The sequence below is a fragment of the Cervus elaphus genome, chromosome X (assembly GCF_910594005.1).
Source record: "Cervus elaphus chromosome X, mCerEla1.1, whole genome shotgun sequence".
Taxonomy (NCBI): Eukaryota; Metazoa; Chordata; class Mammalia; order Artiodactyla; family Cervidae; genus Cervus; species Cervus elaphus.
In genome coordinates this window covers 151037655-151061500 of record NC_057848.1, presented here as the reverse complement: position 1 = coordinate 151061500, position 23846 = coordinate 151037655, and the positions used below count along the sequence as shown (strand labels likewise).

At 37.7% G+C, this 23846-nt stretch overlaps 1 protein-coding gene across 2 annotated transcripts in view; it reads left to right on the top strand.

Annotated features, from left to right (window-relative positions):
* The window catches only part of POLA1 (DNA polymerase alpha 1, catalytic subunit), a 289718-nt gene that overhangs the window by 168036 nt on the left and 97836 nt on the right, over window positions 1–23846 (top strand). For both annotated transcript variants that reach the window (XM_043895338.1, XM_043895337.1), the window contains one exon: window positions 18395–18511. In XM_043895338.1, coding sequence (XP_043751273.1) covers window positions 18395–18511 — 117 coding nt within the window. The remainder of the gene's footprint in view (window positions 1–18394; window positions 18512–23846) is intronic.

The window sequence follows — 23846 nt, the reverse complement described above, 5'->3', positions numbered from 1 at the left end:
CTTTTTCAGCTCTGATAGAATCCACTTTATTAGCTGTTGAGTCACTGGGGTTCTTAATAAGAAGGAAAATGCATTTTCAGTAAATTACTTTTTTAAGGCAAAAACAAACTGTAGACACAGAGGGAAAGGAGAACCTTTTCTATGCCTTGTGGAAGAAAATACTCGAACTGTTAGATGAAATATTTAGCAAGTTATTTTAATGTTATAGCTCACCATTTCTGAGAGATCGATGGTACCTTGTTAGTAAGAAACTGTATTAACTTTGACTTCTGATGTAAAAATCTGCACTGAATTCATTTTCCCTAATTCACTTTATTCCTGTCTCCTGGTGTTCCATGACCTTTCAGAAATGTGTAGTTCATATTTTGTGCTCTACAAAAGCTGCCCCTTAGGTTGTATTGAATAACACAGAGTTGAATTATAGACATAATGGCAGTTCTCTGTGGCATTTCCAGTTTAAGCTTACTTACAGTCTGTTAAATTCATAAGTGAAGTGTTTTTTAATGTTGTCCATGTTAGGGAAAAGGTTAAATAATGCTCGGTTTCTCTTCGTGAGCAAATGGGGAGAGTCATTTTTGTTGTTTAGCGGAAGACTGTGTTCTCATATTTTCATTCCTCAGTCAGCATAGATGATGCTCTGGATTGTTTTGAAGCTTTCAGACAGGGCTTACATATTTCTCTTATATTTCATAAACTTCTCATTGTACAATGGAACTGAAAAATCTTCTGGGGATAAACAACTTAAGACGTGGCGTTACTTCACACAGTTGTATACTTTGAGAAACCTTTAAAGGAGATGAGAGTCACAGTGACTTGGAATTCTCTGAAAAGTGCTTTATCTTTCATCAACCAAGAAACCTTACCTTTTGGTTATCTATTTGGATTTAATTAGTATAATCATGGCTGAGTTGTCTGTTATCAAAAGACATAGAGAAGATGCACTGTTTTCCACTTCCCAAATAAAATGACTCCTTGAGTAATCCATCATAAGGCAATGACTTCTCAGCATTCTGTTGAAATATTTTAAATATGCCTTCAAGAAGAAAAGCTTACAATACTGTGCTATATTTTATCAGGAAAGAAGACCTGAATGCATGTACATGGGAATTGCACTTGTTCACAAGTCCACAGTTTTCAGGCACTTTCAAGATAGTGGTCCCACATGATGCTTACAAAGTCATCCCCAAGGAAGAGGCAGGGCAGATGTTACTTTCGGTATCTAAGCAGAGCACACCCAACGGCTCCCCAGGCGAAAGGGGCCTGTAGTGAGGTAAGGAGAGAGTTTTGAGTTGGCTTCTGCTGTTTTGCCACAGAACCTCCTGCAAAGGAATGGCTTGTGGATTCTCACCAGCAGTCTAGCCTGAGGGAAGTGTTCAGCTATCCAAATTGATATCATATAGTTTAATTGCATCGGTTTAGAATGGAAAGAACATTTCTTCAGCTCCTGCAGCGTGTGACATGTTACTTCAGACCACAGGGATTCAGAGCTGAATGATAAGATCCCAGCCCTTGGGGCCTGAGGGACTGGTCTGCCCTTCTATATCCTTTTCTTCTTCCTCTTCTCTTCTTTCCTCCATCCTCAAAATACCCTTAATTTTTTATGTTCGTACATTTGGGCCTCCAGCGCTGTTAGAGCCGTGATCACTCTCTTGCACTCCAGGTCTCCCAGATGAAAATATCCATTTCCCCAGAAATACAATTGAAATATTTTACATACAGGTCCAGCATGTGGTTTGTCCTTAATAAGTGTTTGTTTTCATTATTTGTTATTAAATTTAATTCATACAAATGTGTGAATTGAGGCAGGGGTGGTGTTTTCTCTTTAAAAGTTCACTTCAAATACTATTTGGTCATGATATTTCTGGTGTAGGCAGCCAGGATGGAAGCTGGGCTGGATAAAGGCCAAATCCTTTCTACTTAGGGAATCAGTTTGCCAGACATGTGAATAGCTGTATCCCCACTCCAGGTACCTGTACCCACATCCTTCTGTGATCTTTGATTCTCTTGTGATGCAGTAAATGTAGCAGTGGAGTGGAGAGTCTTCCTCCTTTCAAATTGGCATGGAAAATATCTCAGGTATTTGACTACTTTGACACTGGAGGCTTTAAGCGTGTTTGGTAACTGTGTGCCAGGTTTGTGTCTAGTTAGTGAAGTATCTCAGGCCTTCTGTTCTCCACAAAATTTTTAAAAACCCAATCTGTTGCAAAAGGCTTTCCTTAATGACACTTCACAGTCCCACATGTGGAAATGTCAGTGTCTCTGCTGGCTTCTAATATACAGGGCCTTCTGAGCGCGTTCTCAGGGAAGGATAGTTGATCAGGTAGAGACTTCTCTGGATTTAGTTAATTAATGGCCTACTCCAGCCCCATTTCTCGCTTTCCTGGAGAAACACTCAGTGCCTGTACTTACACAGCAAAATCAGATTTGTTAGTTCTTTTATATGAAACATCAGATGAATAGCTGAAAGGAATCTTTTCCCAACACCATCTCCTAAACTCCAGAATGGAATCAGAAGTAGGGCAGTGAACTAGTGCATGGACAGGCCTGCCTGTGATCATCTCAGCATCTTGGGGGAGACACGTCAGGCTTGCTGCAGATGGGTGAGACATCAGAATAGATTCAGGGCTAGTTAGAAGATTCAGAGCGCACAGTCAGGAGAGCTAGGGAGCTGAATCTAAAAAAGATTGCTTTGAACCTGTTTTAGTTAACACATGAAAACATCTGTTAAGGTGGACGATATTTTCTTCAGAAATTCTGTCCTTGTGCTTTTTGCAGTTAGGCCCTGGGAATATATATATTCAAATCCTTAGTAATCTAAATATTCAGAAGTGCATAGAGTATTTTATGTTTTGAGAGGGGCAGCATAATGGGCAAATGTCAGGATTAGCAGCTGATTTTTTTATATATATAAAATCATATATATAATACAATATATTATATATGTATAGAATATAATATATATTATACATGTATAATAATACATGTTTATCTTATATGTATATGTAATATATACATGTGTTTTATACATATATAATACATATAAATTATATTTTTATATTTTTATATATATATCCCTTTCTTTCATCATGCTAGTTCTCTGCCTCAGCCTGGCTTCTATGTTTTACAAGCTGGTAGAATATATCATTTACCCTCCTGATTTACTAAACCTTATTTGTATAAATAAATGCCCACTTATTATAGCCACACCACTGAGGACTTACTAAAACACAGATTGTTAGGTTCCACCCATATAATGTCTGATTCTAGGTCTAGGATGGGGCCTGAAAATTTGCTTTTCTAGCCTGTCCCAAGTGATGCTGATGTTGCTGGTCCAAGCACTGCTTTGAGAACCACTGCTCTGGATACTCATTGAGTTTTAGTATTCAGCCAAGAGCAGTTGCATGCAAACAATAACAACGTGAAATCATAACTTAATAGTGGTAGAATGATGAGATTTAGTTAAGACGAAATACTTTCTGTGACAGAAATATGTGTGTATTTTCCTGACCTCAGTCATGGATACGTCATGAAGACTTACGGGGAACCTCATGTTTGTTTTTTAAATTTATGTCACAGAACTAAAGGAGTCTTTTTGCTAGAATAGACCTTAAAACCATCTAACCTAATACAGTATCCTTCTTTATGAAAGAAGAGACTGAGACCCCCAAAGATGAGATCTCTCTAAGTTCACTTTTTTTTTTCTTTAGAGGCAGAGACAGGAGAAGTGATTGGTTAAGTAAAGACTGTGTTAGGGAAGGGAGCTTTTAAGAGGACTAATTCCCCAAATATAAAAGGAACCGTTTTAGTATTTTGTCAACATTTCAAATGTTTAAATTATGTTCACCCCAAGTGTTGATTGTAGGCCTTCTGAGCCAAAGGTCTATAGTGATTTTAATACAGTTTTTTCCAGTAGCAGAGATCCTTTGATGGCTTAGTTTTTGGGTCTGCTGCCTAGGTTCTTGGGCAATCTGATACTAGAGGCAGCCCAATGAAAATGTTGACAAATACCAAGTTTTCAAAGTATTAACTATTGTAATTAGTCAAGGAAATTAAATAGTATATGAGAATTAGAAGAGGAAGAGGTAGGTTATCATTGTCTACAGATCCATGCAAACACTGAAAAACTAACGAAATCAACAAAAAAACTAATATAGCTTAAAAGAATTTAGGGAATTCAGCTGTGTGGCATGGCCAAAAAAATTTAATAAAGTTACTAGTTACAAAATTAATATTAAAAATCAATTGTTTTGATCTAAACCAACAACAGTCAGAAAATATGATGGAAGGACTAAATACCATTTCTAGTAATCACTAAGAAGATTAAATACCTAGAAATAAACTTAACAAGAAATGTGCTGGAGATATATATATATATGAAGTAAACTCTAAAATAATACTGAAGGTTGTAAATGGAAAAGTGTAGCCTATTCTTGACTAGAACTCTCCAGCAGTTTAGGATCATCCTCTCTTAAGTTTATCCATAAATTTAAAGCATCCTCTATTTAAAAAAGAAACCACAAGAAAGTTCCCACAAAGAAGATGACCTGCCGGTTATTAAATATTTGAGGAGTTTAGGGTAATTAAGATCTTTTGGTATTCTCCTGATTTTGATGGAGCTAATATAGAAAGTCCAGAGATCTAAAATTGCATTTACAGTTACATAAAGAGATAGTTCATATCAGTAGGAAATAGTAATCTGGGGAAAAAAATACCATTGTATTTCTCCCTTGCTCCCTATACTAAAACAAATTCGAGATGGGTCAAAAACTTAAACCTAAAAAAGTAAACTATAAAAGTAATAGATAATTTAAAAATAATCTTGGAAAAAAAAATAATAATCTTGGAGTGGGAAGACCTTTTGAAACAGCATAAAAATCAGATTATGAAAAAGAAAAATATCGATAAATTTGACTACAAATTAAAAAATAAAAATTTCTGCAAGGTAAAAGTTACACATACAAACATACCCCATAAAGTTAAAAGAGAAATAGTGAAGAAGGAAAAATATTTGCTGGCCATGTAGCAAACAAAAGGCAAATTTCCTTCACATATAAAACACTGGCAAATCAAAGAGAACAGGACCAACAACCTAGTAGAAAAATGAATTGGTAAGGGACATGAACAAGCAACTCAGAGGAAGAAATACAAGTGGTTTATAAATGTAGGTAGAGATATCCAAGCTCACTCTTAAGTTAAGACATTCAAAGGAGTACCACTTTCCACCTATCAGAATGACAGGGATCCAAAAATTAGATAAATAGGTAGCATAGGCAAGGGTCAGGGGAGAGGAATATTCATATATATTGTTGGTCAGAGTGGAAGCTGGTACACCCTGTTTGGACCACAGTTAGATGACATCTTGTCAAAATTTTAAATGAATATACCTTTTGACTCAGCAATTCCAGTTTGTGTATCTCTCTACAGAGGTACAGAACTTGTGGATATTGTTAAAGGTACTATACAAAGATATTTCTTGCCACATTATTGGTAATAGTAAGAAGCTGAAAACAGCCTAATTGTTGGTCAAATGAGGATTGACTGAATTATTACAGTCATACAAGAGAATTCTGTGCCACCATTAAAAAGAACATTGATGTTTATAGGATACAATTTCCTCTTAAGTGGAAACAAGCAAGATTTAGAACAGTGTATATACTATCTTTGTATTTCTAAAAACAAGGCAAGAGATAGTTGTGGTATATATTTTACTTAACCCATTATATTTGACCTATTTCAATTTGTAATGAATATTTAAAATACCAGTTGGATACTTTATATTGCCTTTTCTGGACTGTCTTTGACATTTACCGTATGTTTTATGCTTGGAGCACCGTTCAGTTTAGACTAGCCACATTTCAAGTGCTCAGGAGCCATATAGGATTCCTGGCTCATGCACTAAGCAGAGTAGGTACAGAGAGCAAAGAGCGCTGGGCTAGAGGTTCAGAAACCCGGGTGGCCCTGCGGCTTATTGCTCTGACTGTGTGTAAGGAGTTTACTTTTGCCTGGGCCTCATTTTTTTTTAGATAGAATGTGAAGGATTAGACTAGAGTTTTTTAGAACTTTAGTTCCTTCCAACTTTAAAATTTAAGGTTCAAATATAGTATTTCATATTACTTGTCAACATCAAAAATGGAATTGCACTTGGTTTCAGATACACGATTTTCACCAGCACTCCTAAAATTGTGTATTCCTAAGTGAATCACAGTTCATGTTGTAGGAATTATATTGTTAGTGCTTAGAGTAAGGTTGTTTGTTTATTGGTTTCAGGGAAGAATTTACTAAAGCTACATACATGTTGTAAACCAGGTAGGAATTGGTCAGTTCTTTAGGCTTTGTTAATATTTCTAATGGCACATGGAGAACCAGGAAAGAGTAAAAGAGAGAATCACATCAGTAGTATCTAAAGAAAGAGTAAATGTTGAAGGAGAAAGAGTTGAGAGGGAGGGGTTTTTAGTACCCCTATTTATAAAGTTTATTCTTCAGAAGATAATAACGAGTAGTTCGCTTTGTAAGAGAGAATGAGAATCCCTCAGACAGTGGATCTCAATTGTAGCCACACATTAGAATCACTTGGGGGAGCTTTTTAAGATCCTGATGCCCATTCTGTACCACTGGTGGTTCTTGCAGTGTGGTCCTGAGGCCAGCAACAGCTGCAGTATCTCCTGCGAACCTGTTAGAGATGCACATTCTCAGGCCCCACCCCACGACCTACTGAATCAGAAACTCTGGGGTGGCGTCCAGCAATCTGTGTTGTAACGCTCCCCTGGTGAGTCCACGGTGCAGCCGGAGTTGAGAAGGAGCAAGAAGGATTCAGGGTGGGGAGAACAGCTGGGTTTCATTTTGAGTGCTAGTTTTCATCCTGTACCTGGAAAATCCCATGAACAGAGGAGCCTGGTAGGCTACAGTCCATGGGGTCACAAAGAGTCAGACACGACTGAGCCACTTCACTTTCACCTTCTTTCACTTTTCATCCTGTATCAGCCATGGGGATAGAGTTGAAGATGGAATGCAGTCTGCTGGCTTGGTGTTTGCCATTCCTGATTTGGGGGTTTGGGTAATTTATTGGCAGTATAGACGGTTAGATGTTGCATTTCACAAATGGAAGTCAAGAAGCATCCAATCCAGTTGAGGGGAAAAAAAGAGAAAGGGGAAAAAACATGGGAACCTCAGAAGCCACAGAAACTACAAAAGGTTGGGACAGAAGGGAACAAGTATGTTAATTAAAATGTTATAAATGAAGAAATCCCAGGTAGATTATAAATTACTTCATTTATGTATGTTTCTTAAAAAAAGGTTCAAGTGCCATGATGATTTTAGGCTCCCTTTATCATCTGTTGTCAAGTCTATTTGATCAAAAAGCATTGAAGGCTTGTTGAACCCTTATCATTTGGCACTAAAGGATCCATTTCCTTTTTAACATTTGAGCTTTAGGTAGGAATGCACTTAATATAGGTATGGTAAATTCGGAATGAACTAAGCCAGAAATAAAATATATTTTCCAAGTATAAAGAGGTTGTCACTGACTGAGAAGGAGTTAACATGTCACATTCTTTTGATTTCTACTTCTCGGGAGAAATCACAGTATCTGTAATTTTGGAGGCATATTCTGAAGAACGTTATATTGTGATCTCTCTAAGCTGAATCTTAGAAATCTGTCTGGGAGTTTTCAGCCCTGACAAAATAAGAATGGACCCATTTTAGTATCAGGTTGGTTTGATTTTTTAAAAGTTAAGAGGATTGTATATGCAGATCATTAGAGGGACTGTTTTTCCTCTGCCTTGTTATCAGCAGATGGAAGAAAGCAGGCTGGGCTGTGTTGAGAGTACATCTGGTGCTTCTTATCTTTCGTGATCTTGGCTGTATAACTTCTGTAAACCCTTTTTATGTATTTTTCTTTTCTCATCCCCAAACATTACATTTTATGTGGGAAAGTCAATTTTGATAATTTTCAAAAAACTAGGTGTTACAGCAGAATTTGTGCCTCTTAGAAAAAACTACTCCTTACTATAAAGTAGAACCTGCCTTTCATACCTGAGTAAAACAATTCTGATATAACTTTCCTAATCCTCACATTTATTACGGAAAAGATGATAATGCTGTTTTCTAGACCATGTTAATGAAAAATATGATATTAATTTTTGTATTAATTTCCCAGTAGTGAGTTTCTATTTTTAGATTGTTTTGTGAATTGGGCTCTCTGAGTTTAAAGTGGTTTTCAACACATGGGTGTTATTGTCAAACATCTTCCCCAAATACCAAACACATGCATTTCAACAGCTTTTTTGGACAGCAGCACAGTTAATAATCCTTTTATAGAAAAAAATATGGTTTTTAAAAAAATTATTATTATTTTCTCAAATTACGTTCTGGTATTTAAATTCGGAAACTTCATATCACCATGTAGACTTACCTTGTATTGCCAAGAGGAAAGAAGTAGCTTTTCTGCAAAGCTAAATAGTTTTTACTTTATTGTCTGCTATGAAACAGCTGCTGATACCAGAAAAATGCCGTCTCATCATTGGGCCTGGGGTGTCCAAAAGAGGCAGGAAAAAACTGACTGTAGTTCCCTGTCTGCCCTGGCACTCTGTCCTCGTTTCTCTCCGTTTTCATTGCCACATGAAGAGCAGGCAGAACAATATCTTGCCAATAAGCGATTCCATTTACAGCCCTTGAGACCAAAGAGCAAAAGGGGATGTTTGTTCTCCCCCCCAGCTGCCAAAATTTGGTCTGGGTAGGGGGGGCTACTGGTAGTGGTATCCGAGCGAGGTGGGTGGCGCGACTAAGTCCGGTCGTATGATTGAATATACTGTTAAGGACTGTTACCATCCTAATTAATCAAGTTAGAAATTACAGCTGTAGTCGGTTTCCCCCCAATTCTTGTTATCAATTTTCTTCTCTTTTGAGACAAAGCAAATATAAATTTTGTGTTCATTTGTCATTCGTTCTTTGACTTCAGCATCTCTGAAAATAACAATGTAGCACAAAAGCCCAGTATTTACCTAGTTGTAATGTGGGTTGCCATGGTGTTTTGCAAATTATTGCAATTATGTTCACCATGCGAGTCGCCCTTGGTAACTGGCGAAAAAACTGATAATCCTGTTTTGAACAAAAGGTCAAATTGCTGAATAGAAAGTCTTGATTAACTAAAAGATGTACAAAGTGGAATTATTTCCTACCATTCAGAAATAGTTCTTGATCGGGTTTGGGGGAGGGGGTGAGTAAGTACATCTGATTACTGAAGTACAAAGCATTGAAAGGATGTTGTCTTGAGCCTTTCATGTAGTCTTAATGGTGGCTTTTTTGTCAAATTTACCCATTTGCGGCATTGAAAGAGGCAGCTGCATTTAAGCTGGAGAGACGGTGCTTTTTCAAGAGTTCAGTGCATGGAAAGTTCTCAGCAGTATCTGCAGTTTACTAGTAGCCCCTGGTCTATTAAAACTGATGTGCCGCATTTGAGCCCATTGCTCTCAGTACTTGTGAACCCCTCTGGCTGATGATCTAATAAAGTGCTCTTACTGGACAATCTCTGATCAGCTACTTAAAAAGGAGCTTGGGGGAGGGGGGCGGCAGAGAGAAGCCTCACAGGCAGTGAGACCTAGTATATAGGCCAGAAGAGAGCCTCCAGGAACTAAACCGAGAGGTCTGTCACGATGGTAATCTGTGCTTAGGTATTTGCCATGGTGGTGTGGGTTTTGTGCCCTGAATCCCTCTACGCTGTGATCACAATTTTTTCTTTCTCAAAAGAAATCTTCATTTTATTACAAGATGAATAAGAAAAGATTAGACATGTCGGTTTGAAATTTGGAAATCCACTTTTGTGGATTTGCTTCTTCAGTGATGGGCAGTAATAAAATAACATGATCCTACGTTTATGTAAAAGCAGAAGTTTCCCAGGTTACAGCCGAAGGTCAGATGGATTTCATCTCTTCTGAATCCGGCAGAGCATCTGGGGGAGAATTTGGAGGAGGGAGGGTTTAATGGCCACCTGAAAAATCAATTCTTAAAACTTTTGAGAGTGTGTGAAAGTGGCATGAAAGCAAAGCAAACCTTAACAAGTTTGTGGGTTTACATTCTACATCACCTAGCAACCCCCAGGCTCAGCCAGATCTCTTGTCTACCCTTAGTTCTGTTTACAGACTATTCAAACGGTCCTTCGAAACCATGAAAGATATTCAGTTTCATTAGTACCATTCTCAAGGAGAAAATAATTAAAGTTAAATGAACAAATATTGCCGGGTGATGGTTTGAAGTCCACTCTGATTTTAAGGTGCCCTTTGAGACAATTGCGTATAGTTCAGTTTTAACATATGTTTTTCAGTACCCAGGAATACTGCATTAACTCATACCAGTAAATACTAGCTTGCAAACAAACAAACAATAAAATTTACTTTTAGCTAGACTTGAGCAAAGAAAAAAAACTCTACTGGTAATAAATTTCTAGGCATGCCTTCCTGATTGAATTTTTTAATCAGTTCCTACCCTGGACATCTGAGCTGATCCATGTGTACACTGAATAAAGACAGGGGAGGGGGTCTGGGGAACAAAGCACCTTTCTTTAAAACTGATTTATTACCTACCTTTGAAGATGCAGCGTCATAAAGGAAAGTATTCAAATCATATTCCGTGGAAGGCTTTGTGCATTATAGTGAGTAGCTTAATTTCATATATGCATCTAATACTAATAATACATGCCCTGCCATTCTGCTTGGAAGCTGCTTATGTGCTTAAATTAACCTATTTTTGAAATATCTGATAAAGTGAAGAAAAATTTTTTTCATATGCCTTTTTATCCCATAAACCCATTCTCTGAGAATTTGGGAACAACCAAACACTGATAATAGCTCAAAACATTTTTCAGATGTGTTAGTGGTTCAGTTATACAGAACACTCTTGGTAAAACTGTCTGTTCCCTCATTAATAATAGTTTTCTGATTATAAAAACAATAGGTACTTGTAGACAATTTACAAAATATAGAAACAGAAAAGACTACCTAAAGTTAACCATGGATAGCGTTTTAGAGTATTTCCTTCCAGTCTTTTTTTCTGTGTACATATTGATGAAACTAAGCCTTGAGTTAGTTAACTTTTGAAGCTTGTTAGTATGTGCAGATACCTAAGGTGATGTTTTTTCAAGAGCGAGGACTTGAAGGGTAAGAGCCATGTTGGAAGTAATGAACAATTTTTCTTAGCGGCCTCATCACTAAAACATTAATGTAAGCATCAGAGTAGCCATTTTTCCATCTCATTCCATTTGATTCTTCTTTTTTCCTTGTTGAAGCAACTATATGCCTTAACTGACACATCCACTTATAACCATTCATGTTAGAAAGTCGGACATTCATCATGGTTGGAATATTACATCCCCAAGTCACTTGTAGCTTCACATAGGGAAAAAAGAGTGTTTTATGAAAAAATTTGTAATACAATAGAGATTAATGGAATGTGGAGAGGAAAATGCTTTCAATTTCTCTTGTGAAGTGAAAGCAGGGCAGCACAGAAATCTTGTGTTCTTACTATTTGTATTTTGTAAGATCTCTAACATCCACAGTACATGGCTGGGTTGCATGAGCTCTTTGTGCTTTGTTGACAGTTGACAGACAAAGCAAAATTATTCCTGAAGCAAGGTACTGTGTACTTAGTTGTGACCTATTATAGCCTAAGAATGTAGCTTGCTTTTGAGTTGGATAAATAGAGAGAGCATTTTATAGAATAGACTTGAATATACTAAGAGAGATTTTAGCTGCCCATACAGAAAGATACATGTCCTCCATTGAACTTTTTTCCCCCAAAATGTAATTTTCCACATAAAGTCATTTTAAGTATATTTTCCCTGGTTGCTTGCACGGAGACGATTTTAACTGTTCTAGTATTGTCCTACAGTGGTAAAATAAAATTGCTGGTAATTGTTGGCTTTCTCTGCTCACAGCATAGCAGAAGAAGATGGCTTCCATGGGGCTCTCTAATGTGCCTCAGGTACATCTTCTGATGCTCATCCTCTGATTGCAAATTAAAATAACAAGACTGTGGTATTGGATTTGATGCGAGGCAAAGCAGAACAACTTGCTAATTTATCATGTAATATACAATTGCTGAGGTTGGAATTTGTCCACTTGTAGTGCTATTCTATGTGTCTAAATGAGGACCACTGTTTGCATCTAACCTATCATAACAGTTTGGGAGTGCTCCATTATCCTTTCAGCAAACTGATGGCAGAGTCTGGTCCTTGCACAAATGATAAGATCAATAAGTTTCAAATAACTTGGATGAAATGACATGTGACTGTTCACTTAAAGAGATGTCTTACTTTAAAAATCAATTTTAATAGTATTTAAAATTCTTACATTGACCGATGAGGCATTTTCTACTTCTCTTTTGTTTGATAATTTTGTTTAAAAATATTTTTGTATTAACTTTGGTGAATAGTGTATGTGTATATTTTTCCTGATTTGCTCTTTCATCTCCTATTCTGGCATCTCTCTGAGACTTAATAATCACTCTGACGTGCCAGGATGCTGCAGTGTAGAAGATTTAACTTTAAAAGTAAAATTATGTTCATGTTTAAACTTCCCCTAGAGATCTTAGGAAAATTTTCTCCCAGTTTTGGGTGCAAATGTGGGTCAGAAAGCAATTTGTTTTTTGATATTTCTGGAAATCCCAAATCATAACATGTCATTCTTCAAAAGCAGCTGTGGGCCCATACTGTGCACTGTCTATAAGAAGACCCATTTTACACTGGGAATAATTCTGTGACAGAAAAATGTGACTGTAAGGGAACTCCAGAACATTTATAAATGGTTTTGGGTGAAAAGAGTGTCTGGTATTCTCAAAGTGCATATAGTTTGGGGAGAGAAGCAGTTAACAGCCATTATAGAAAACTAGTAATGATATGATGAACTCTGTAAGAGCATGCATGCTGGCAGACCTCGCCCTGTGACCCTGTCACTGCACTCCTGGAGAGCCATTACAGTTTTCAACTAAATCATACGTCACTGCAGTAGTGTTCTGTTGTCTCTTGAATCTATGTGAATCCCTAAATAAAGCACTTTCCTTACTGTCTATTCTGCCATCTATAACTTCAAATCCAGTATAGTTTTATTAGGAAAAACAGAAATTTTACTTGTGTTGATGGCATAGTTGTACTATTTTGCAATCTTACCAGTTATCCCTCTTCGTAGTTCTCCATTTCAGAGAAGGCAATGGCAACCCACTTCAGTACTCTTGCCTGGAGAATCCCAGGGATGGGGGAGCCTGGTGGGTTGCCGTCTATGGGGTCGCACATGACTGAAGAGACTTAGCAGCAGCAGCAGTTCTCCATTTGGGGATAACATCAGGTGGAAACTGACCAGGTTCTTTCCCGGTTAGAATAGTGAGTTGTCAGCTGTAAGTACAGCACTGATGTCCCCCAGTACTGGAGGCATGTGGAGAATAACAATAGTTGACACTTACTGAACGTTTGTGTGGGCTTTCTTATTTGGGCCTCTGAGCAACTCTAATAGGGTAAACATTATTACCTCCGGTATCATAGATGGGGAAACTGAGGCTTAGAGAGCAGTTTGGCCCCTTTATACAAAATCACCTATTAATAAGTGGGAGGGGAGAGACCACGCTCAAGTGTACTTTTTCATACCTGTTTGGTTTTCTTCATTGAGTGTAAACATTTGTGCTAGAGACTGGGTAAGACACTACCATATCCAAAACGAGTCATTCCCCAAGGGCCTGACCATCCAGTTAGGAAGGTAAGATAAGATGGTTCTAGGACAGTGCATAGCAGGGTCTGTTCAGTGGCTGTTGGATTAGAAAAAGAAGTCCTTGAGGGTTGGGGAAGTTTTACAGGCGAGGAATGTAAGTGATGCTCAGTGAATGGGCATTTTAGGCAGAGGTTCTGTGGCATGAGCAGAAACAGGGAGTTGGCAACAGGCAAAAAGTGATGATGACAGTGAGAAAGCCAGCGCTATGGGACAAATAGTGAGAAAGGCGGAATGGGACCAAAGCATGGTATAGGAAGGGATACAATTGGAGGATGGGAGTAGAGAGGTCTTGGAAAGCTATACTTGGAAAGGCTGTGCATTGGATGTGGGAGAGTACGGAGTCAGGGAACCCTGGCACAGGCTACCACAGTAGATCATCTTTGAGGTCTGGGTTTGAGTGCGGTTGGTGATAATGGGACTGTAAGGCCAACGGACAGATTTGGTGACTGACTGGAAATGGGCAAAAGACTCCATATATTTGATTAAAGAGTATGAAAACTGTAAATTTTTTTTTTCTACTGTGACTTTTAGACCCCTATTATTTTCCATAAACCTGATCCTGTGCATTTTTTATTTTATTGCTTCTATTCATTAATTTTCTTCAAAAGATAGTTTTGAATGCCTCTTACACACCACATTTCCAGGTGTGGGTGATTTCTGTATGTGCATCCTTCTAAAAATACAGATGTACATGAATTAATAGCAATTTGTGTTTAAGGTGCAACTGTTAGGAATGCCTCAGCTACAAGTGGAAATCAATCCCTTTTTAGCATGTGAAGACAGAAACCATTTTTGTTGAGGCCTCAGAAATATAATTTAGCAATCAGAACCAATCAGCTTTTAACACAGTTTCATACACAATGATTTCAAGGTATTAGTGATGTGGAGACTAAAGCAACAGGTGATAAGAGTTTTGCACGTTTTGATAAAGGTTTGCTTTGCCCTTGGACAGGCTGGCTACACTTCTTTTGAACCCTCTACTTATAAACATGGTTAAAATAGCAATCTGAAAACTTAATGACCCTATTCCTCTTGGTTATCACAATTTGGCATTTACACATGGCATTGCATAATAAGATGCCATATTTGGATGGCAGACATCCTCAGACTGGTTCTGGGTTTTCTTTTTTTAGAGCCAAACCTTTTTGTAGGTTGGACTTTCAAAAAGCTACACATTATTAAATTTTCTTTTTCCTTCACTGACTTGGCAGCGTACCTTTGGGCTGCATGTTATTTCCCAGCATGGGAAATGAAAATAAGTTTATTTTTGCCCTTGTGTTACTTCAAAGAGATTTTATACAACATTGGTATTTTCTTTTGCTTTTATCACCTGTGGGAGGCAAAATGCACTGTGAGATATGGTAAGATTTGCTTCATCATGGAATATTTTCAAAAATCTGACATATTTATTTTTAACAACTCAAATGTTCCTTGAAGGGTATATTTAGCACAGTCAGTCAATATTTGCTAGGGGAACAAAGGGTTAACCAAATGTACTTGACAAAACTGAATGGAAGCAAAGCATATATTAAATATAATTGGGGCCTCTTTCCCCCATTAAAGAGTTTTATTTAAAATGCACCATGACCAAAAGCTTAATTATTAAAATAAAACAATAGGCATAAAGAGTTACAGGCTTCTAATATTTTTTTTCAGCCCCAGTTCCCTTCACACAGTTATCAGCATGTTTAATTTCCATGCATAATAGCACTAGTTATTGTTGTCATTTGTAAAGGGAGATTAACAGATAGTAAGTACAAACAAACCCAAATAAGTACTGAATAGAGAGGTGACAAAGAAGAAAAGACCTCTTTAATGTTAATTATAACTGGTAGGAAGTCTAGACAAATTATATTATCTGTTTTCTATATGATTTGAAAGGACATTTAGTTAGTGACTCTGTCAGAGATAGAGTTGGGTGTTTGCTTTAGAAACAGGTGAGGTGACAATTTAGCATCTCCCTGGATGGCAGCTCACCTGGTGAGTCATGAAGTTGTGGTAAATTGATGAAATCAAGTTTCAAAAACACCTGAAAAGAACTGTAGCTTTTTGAACATTGTATTTAAAAAATTGAAAAATAATTTTAACTCTGGGTTGTATTCTGATACTCAATACTTTATTGTCTCAAAACATGATAATTGACTTACCTGCTTGCTTTTAAAAAAATTTTGTTAAAGAATTGAATGAATTACAACTCTGGTTGTGACTATTAACTGATAAATGTTCCCAAGTGTGTAAAGTCTCAGGAAGCAGATGTAGTGTCAGAAATCCAAATAAATGATGAATGGGTGGTTCATTCTTGTATTTTTCATACATCGTTTCCCTTGAATGCTACTGTTTCCTTTATTAATATGTGTTTAGGCCCAAACCCATGTAGGGTACTTCCAGAAACAACTAGTCTCACCTTTTGTTTTATAAGCTACATTTAAAATGTACTACCAGCTGTTGCTGTCAATCCCATTATCCCTCTGTCTCCCCCATGCCTGGAACATGCTAAACCAAAGTATATTTTTTCTTTAATTCTGAGGGACCATCAGTTTTGAGCTGCACTCTTAATGGCTTTTTTGGAGGGAACAAATACATGTTATTTGGAAAGGCATCTGAGTTTCAGAACTCTTAAAATGTATCCTCAGATCAAGAAAATTTGGTAATAGGCCCCAGGAATTGAAAGAGTTGCCTGTGACTAAGAACCACTGATTCTCTTTTCTAGTTCAGGGTCTTTTGTTATGGTTAGTAGCTGTATGCCTCAGATGGGTAGAATCCACACAACTCGATCTCTTCTCTGTGTTATTTTAGTTGGTACTGTGCAACCTGGTTCTTAAAACCATACCATAGCGAATTGCTGTTTTGTCTTTGTGTATGTGGATCTTGCTTTCCTATTTAGATTACAACTTCCTGAAACTGTGTACCTGGGGACTGTTTGCCTATTCCCCACAGTATTTTATACAATTCTGGGTATATATTAAAGGTTTCATAAGGATTCCTTGAGACTCTCTACCTGAAAAGTTGATGTTCCTACTGAAGGTAGGAGTGAAGTATATTCTGAATGTATTGTCTAGATGAATTTTATATTCTTTAAAGGCAGCATCTTTTCTTTCAGTCAGAAAGTTCTGCAGTGTACTTTCTCTGGTGTGAAAGCCATAACTGGAGCTGGAAGAACTGATTCTGGGCACTTTCCCTTGAGTTTGGTAGTAGCTACTTCCAAGAAGAAGATTGAGGTCATTCAACAGAACACTGAGTGGGGACATAACTGCAGCTTTGGATTAATGCCACATGACAGCTTTAATAAGTGGTAGATGCAAGTCCCTAAAGTAATTAAGCAGTATTTGTGTGTATACTGCTCTTATCTGGGGAGAAAAGGCATCGGCCTTTTCTGAAACTGAGGTTGCTCAGTTTCGAAACAGAGAGTATGGTTAAACATGTCATTGATCCTTTTCTTCATCATATCACAATCATATCACAGAGCATTCTCTTTGGCCTTCACTCTTGTGCACATTTTCTCTCTGCCTAAGTTGTCTTCCCTGCTTCCTCCACCTACTAAACCTCTACTTACTCCTAAAGACCAGTTCAGAAGTTCCACTTCACCAAATACTCCAACACCCAAATGCAGTCGGGTCCCTACTCACAGCTCCCCAGGTGGGGACCCCATGCAGCAAGAGAAAATACCTTGTTCACCTTTATCCCCTAGTGTTTCACCCTCATTTGCCTTAGGGCTCTCATGCCTAATACATGTAGCACTGAAGCCCACAGGCCCTGGTGACTTCCTAAGAACACCAGAGCTTTGCTCAACCCCACATGTGAAGTCTTGAAGAATTCTGTGTTTAACAGTTAAGTTTTATAGCAAACATAGTGCTCATTTAGGTTAACAGACATGTTGTTACCACATCTCTATGAGAAAATTTAAACAAGGACTGTGAGGGAAAGTACCTGAAGAAAGAGAGAGGAGAGGAGGGTTTTAAAGTCCAGGGAAGTGGGCAATGGCTATTTGAAACTACTGGAAAAGAGTGGTCGGTTGAAGTTGTCCTTGAAAACATTGCAGCCAATTTTATGCCTCCAGGGAACATGCATAAAAGAATCTGTTTTCATTAAAAAGGAGGTAATTGCTTACATTTTTAAGTGTTGTTTCTTTTATGTCAAGGATAGTTGTAGGTACTCTAAATGTATCCTGTCATTACAACAAACCTATAAAGAGAGTGTTATTATTGTGCCCATTCTATAGAGAAGGAAACTGATCAGAGCAATTAAGTAGTCAGCTGTTGGGAAAGTCTTTCATTTCTATTCAGTATACTCTACTTTGGTAATGGCCTTTACTACTGAACTAAAACCCATCAGTTTACATTCTGCATGTAATCATATGAGTTTTTATTGGGAGGTTTTGATATATTAGGTGGCAGGAAGATTTCTTTTAAGTAAACTAATGTCTCGTGATCTTTTTTTTTCCCCCAAACTATGAGTTTCCTAATTTTTATGTTTGGCACAGATCAAATTAACATGACAGGACAGAAGGGCAGGGAGCTATTTCAGAATCTATTGGATGACATGAATCTACCTTGATCACGATAAGTCTTATCTTGATCATGAAAGGGTTTTTATTTGTATTGGTTGATGGTGGTGATAGGACTGAAGCATTCTCTTTGTCTCTCCAGGGCTGGTTGATTTGTGAAGAGCCCACATGTCGAAATCGAACTCGGCACCTTCCCCTTCAGTTCTCCCGCAATGGACCACTTTGCCAAGTCTGCATGAAAGCTACACTTCGACTAGAGGTAATGGTTGCCTCATGCTCAAGAACTGTATGTGGCGGGGCATGGGGATGTTAGCTTGTACCTTAGTTCTGGGAAGTGGATATTTGTATATGTCCTTTGGTGATACCCTACTACCATACACATGTATTTAAGAAAATATCCAGACTTCAAAAAGATACATGCTTTAATTTTCACATTATGAACTGTATATATCTAAAAGAGAAACTGATTAGTTCTTATATGGGTTACTCAAATGTCTTTGGTTACCACTTTTTAATTACAGAGGAGAGATAACTTTTGTAGAAGCTGCTGTTATCTTCAGACTAGATCAGAACCCCTTTTGCAAAGGCCAAAAAACCTCCCAAACCTGTACCATAAAGGGCTTATTTGATTTTTACGGAATTCCATTGTTTCTGAGTAGCAGCACAGTTGTAACCAAATTTTGACTTCAGATCTTTTCACTGAAAAGAGTTGATACACAGGCTAGTTTTAGGAAAATGTTTTAATATATCACTTAACAGAATTTAACAAGAATTACAAATGGCTGCCACCATTGTATATTCCCTTGTTCTTACGCATATCCATATGTATTTTTATGTGATTTCAGTCATAATGAAGATATGCTTTTATATCATGTTTATCTTTTGTTGAGCATCTGTCACTGTTGCTGTTTAATTTTCAGTACTAAACTTTTAAACACAAATTTAACCATTCCTTTCATTGAACAGTTTAGGCTACTTTTACCTACCCCTTTACTAGAAAATTGTGATGAATGTTTTCCTGCTTAAATTATTTATTATTTGAAATATTTATCAACAGTACACATTCAAGTGTGTAAATTTAATATAGACATGATTCATGTTGCCATATTGCTTTCTAAATGGATTATCCCAACTTAGGTGCCAGTTTTACCACTACCTTTGCAGCATTTGTGCATTATCATTAATTTATTTTTAACTAATTTGATAGGTATAAAATGTTCCTTGACTTATTTTTAGTATGTCTTTGCTAATTAGCAAAGTAGATGGTAGATTTTTTAAAAAATATGGGGCACGTAAGTGAGAATTAGTTGTTGTAGTGAATTCTTTTTACGTCAGTCTCATCCTATGACTTGCATCAGCAGGTGCAGAAAGAGAACAAAAGTATATATATTTAGTGTGAGTCATCAATCCAGTTGTAGACTCCAGGGGAATCACCTAGCTTCATGAACCGATGCTGCCTTTGAGATTTTTTAAACATCTAGCTCATCAAATCATGTTCAATGAAAACTGAATTACTTCTTAGAAAGTCAGCCAATCTTAGGATTCCATTCTTGGTGACAGAAAGTACAAGGAAAATGTACAGCTAGTAGATCGGTAACTTACCAGTAAGTGCTGATAATGTTATTGGTAGTGGTTTAATACATCAGGTTATCTTTTATCATTTATGATCCTTTTTTAAATGAGTGAACCAACACACACATTTTGAAGTATTTTTTCCCTTCATTTTCTTGTCCTCAAAACGGGAGCTTGTTAGGCAGGCATTTACCAAGGTTATCAACTACTTTTCCCAGGGAAAATCTTAGCCCCTCAGGCCATGTTGCTGCTCAGAACATGACCCCCTGGAATAACTGGAGGTTCAGAGCATCCTGGTTGGTGATCTTGCCCTTCGCCATTCCTTGCAGAGACCTTAACAGTGGGACTGAGCCTACTCCTCTTCAGTTCATTTTCAGTTACTAGTGATGAGTAGGAAATCTCTTAATTCTGTTTATGATGTTCCTGGGCTTTCCTAATAGGAAGAGAAAGCTATATCTTTTAAGAGATCATTTTAAAGTGGCTCCAGAATCAGTGATGCCATGGGGGAAGATCATTGTAATTACCATAGGGTTTTCCAGAGGATCTATTTTGCAGGATTATGCTTATCTGGTTCTTAAGTTCTGGGTTACTGTGTGTCAGTCATACATTACCTTCATTTAATAATAATTTATTAAACACCTATTATACCCTAAGCACTTTGCTAGGGACTAGGGACATAGCAACGAACAGGAGATTTCCTTATTTATAAAGCTAGTTTAGGTTTGCATTACATGGATTATATAAAATCGATATCTGTGGGCAGAATTAGGCATTTGTAAATATCTGTATGGGCATAAACATTAGACTTTCCTAATGCTTAACTAGTGGGGGCTTTAAATACATTGTCAAGTTTGATGGTATAATACTTACCTCTTACTGTGCCAATCTGATCCTCACATAATAAATCTACTCTCATTTAGTCCTGTGTGTAGTTGGCTTGAGTACTTTCCAGAATTGACTTGGGATTTGAGAGCTGGCTCTTCTTCTGGCTCCTCTTGCCAGAGTTATGAGAAAGAAAGCCGGGACGGTTTTGTTCCCAGGGTTTTAGACGTGTCTCTCTTAGATACCTTAAAAAAAAAAAAACCCCAGAAATAAAGAAATCAGTTAAGATTTTTCAGATTCATGGCAATTTAACAGTATACAAATTTCTGATTATTAGAAATACACTCTCTGGGCATTCTCTGCACATAGGAAGTACAAATAAATACAGGAATGAAAACTCCATTGTATGTGTAAGTTCCTAAGTGAATAGAACCTTTTTTTCACACTGATGATAGAAGACTTATCCAAGTTAGTGAATAATTATTTTAATATTTATTTCTTTTAAGGATGTGAATTTTTGACTTATTAAGATGGTCAAGTCTGTATGGCTGTGATCCGAACACACAGGGATCCTGTATTACATAGTTAACCAAAAATATAGCATTAGTTTGATTTTGTTTTCTAATTAGAACTGAGATTCAAACCAAGTTAAACTTCTTCTTATTAACATTGCCATTCTTGATGTGGAGATGAGAAAACATCTACATGTGACCCATTTGCTACTCCTGCCCGGGAGCGGGTTGGGGGCGGGGGAGGTAGGAGCACTGTGGCAGAGTTTGGTTTATTCAACTAAATTTCTTAAAGGCCTCTTATGAGGAAAGCACTAAAATGACTTCTAGTCCTACTGTAGGACACCCCAAGTGTTTCTCACATTATCCTTATTTGTAGTATTGTTAAAATCTTTTGTAACAGAACGTTTGTACCATGTAGGACTCTGGCCTTCACGGGACAGGGGAAATACTGAACTCGTGATCATTGTTATGTTGCAATTTCATTATGGCTGTGGCTGATGGATTATCGATTTAAAAAGTAAGTTAGAGACAGTGTGAATGTTGCCAGGCTATGTGGGACAATGCCTTGTTTCTCTGTGAGATGAAAACAGTTGTGGTCTCTTAAGGAAGTAATCATAAGCTATACAGGAAGAGAAACTTGGGACTATGACGGAAAGTCTTAAACAGCTGTACTGAGTCATTGGTTACCCTCCAGTAGACAGTGGGCTTTTATCATGAAGGACCCTTTGGAATTCTCTGCTCTAATTTTCCTGTGCTTGTTTTTTGATGCAGAGTTTTGGGCTTCTCTGGCGGCTCAGATGGTAAAGCATCTGCCTGCAATGCAGGAGATCCGGGTTTGATCCCTGGGTTGGGAAGATCTCTTAGAGAAGGGAATGGCTACCCACTCCAATATTCTTGCCTGGAAAATTCCATGAACTGAGAAGCCTGGTGGGCTATAGTCCATGGGATTGCAAAAGTTGGACATAACTGATCGACTAACACTTTTTGCTAAATTCTACATACAGATTTGCCTACCATGAAGCAGATAGCAGCCTTCCTTTCAGTATGGTATTTTTCTATTTAAAAAAAAATATTGAGATGAAATTCACATGACAGAATTAACCATCTTAAAGTGAATAATATAGTGGCATTTAGTGCATCCACAGTGTTAAGTGATCACCACCTCTGTCTAGTTCCAAAACATTTTAATCCCCCCCACCAAAAAGAAAACCCTGTATTTGTTAGGCAGTCACTCCCCATTCCTTCCCCTTCTTTTGGCTACTGGAAATAACTGATCTGCTTTCTGTCTCTATGGATTTACTAAGTTGGATATTTCATATAAATGAAACCATACAGTATGCGACATTCTGTACCTGCCTTTTTTCACTTAGCATAATGTTTCTGAGTTTAATCCAAGTTGTAACCTGTGTCAGTACTTCATTACTTTTTATGGCCAAATAATAGTTCATTGAGTAGATATACCACAATGTATTTATCCATTTATCTGTTCATGAACATTTGAGTTGCTTCTTTCAATATGCTTTTGAAGTTTATTTTAGTTTCATTACTTAGATAGATCTTGTGTTCAGTCTCAATTTATGTCATATGCCTCCCTTGTTGGTCCTAGTTTAGCTGAATGGTGCTATACAAGGCTAGACTGATCCTTCCTTTGTTCCTGCTTTCAGTAAGCACCTACTCTTTGCCTATTTTCTGAGAACCTTTTAGATATTTGAAGGTAGCTATCTTTCTAAGCTTTTCCCTGCTAGGCCAAGTTATCTCTAGGTCTTCAACCATTTCTCTAGTGCTTTGCTTTCAGAATAATGATCCTAGTCCAGGGTTTATGTCCTGATAAAATGATTAGCCCCAAATTGCATGCAGCTCTTGGATAGCTCTCATTAGCACTACTATGGAGCAGAATAAACCTGCCACTACCAGCTTTTTCTAGGTAGTAAATTTCTTTGAAGTCTTTTTAGGGTTGCGTTAACTTTCTTGACATCCATATTCACAGCATTGATTCATTTTGCACGTTCTGTGTACTCAAACACATAGTTTCTTGGCACATACAATTGCTAAGCCATGCCCTGTCAGGTTTTCTGAGACGCAAGTGGTTTATTTTTACCTAATGTAATACAGTAAGAGTACTGTATTAGTTTCCTAGGGATGCTATAATGAAGTACCTCAAACTGTCAGTGGCTTAAAACAACAGAAATTTCCTATTTCATGGTTCTGGAAGCTAGCTAGAAGTCTGATATCCAGGCATCATAGGGGACTCTCTCCCTCTCTGAAACCTGTAGAGGAGGATCATTCCTTGCCTCTTCTGCTGCTGCTGCTGCTAAGTTGCTTCAGTCGTGTCTGACTCTGTGCGACCCCATAGACGGCAGCCCACCAGGCTCCCCCGTCCCTGGGATTCTCCAGGCAAGAACACTGGAGTAGGTTGCCATTTCCTTCTCCAATACATGAAAGTGAAAAGTGAAAGTGAAGTCACTCAGCCGTGTCTGACTCTTCGCAACCCCATGGACTGCAGCCTCCCAGGCTCCTCCGTCCATGGGATTTTCCAGGCAAGAGTACTGGAGTGGGGTGCCATTGCCTTCTCCGTTGCCTCTTCTAGCTTCTGGTAATCCCTGGCTTGTTTTGCCTGCAAATGCATCACCACAGTCTCTGCTGTCATAGTTGTGTCTCTTTTCTTCTTCTTATAAGGATATAGTCATG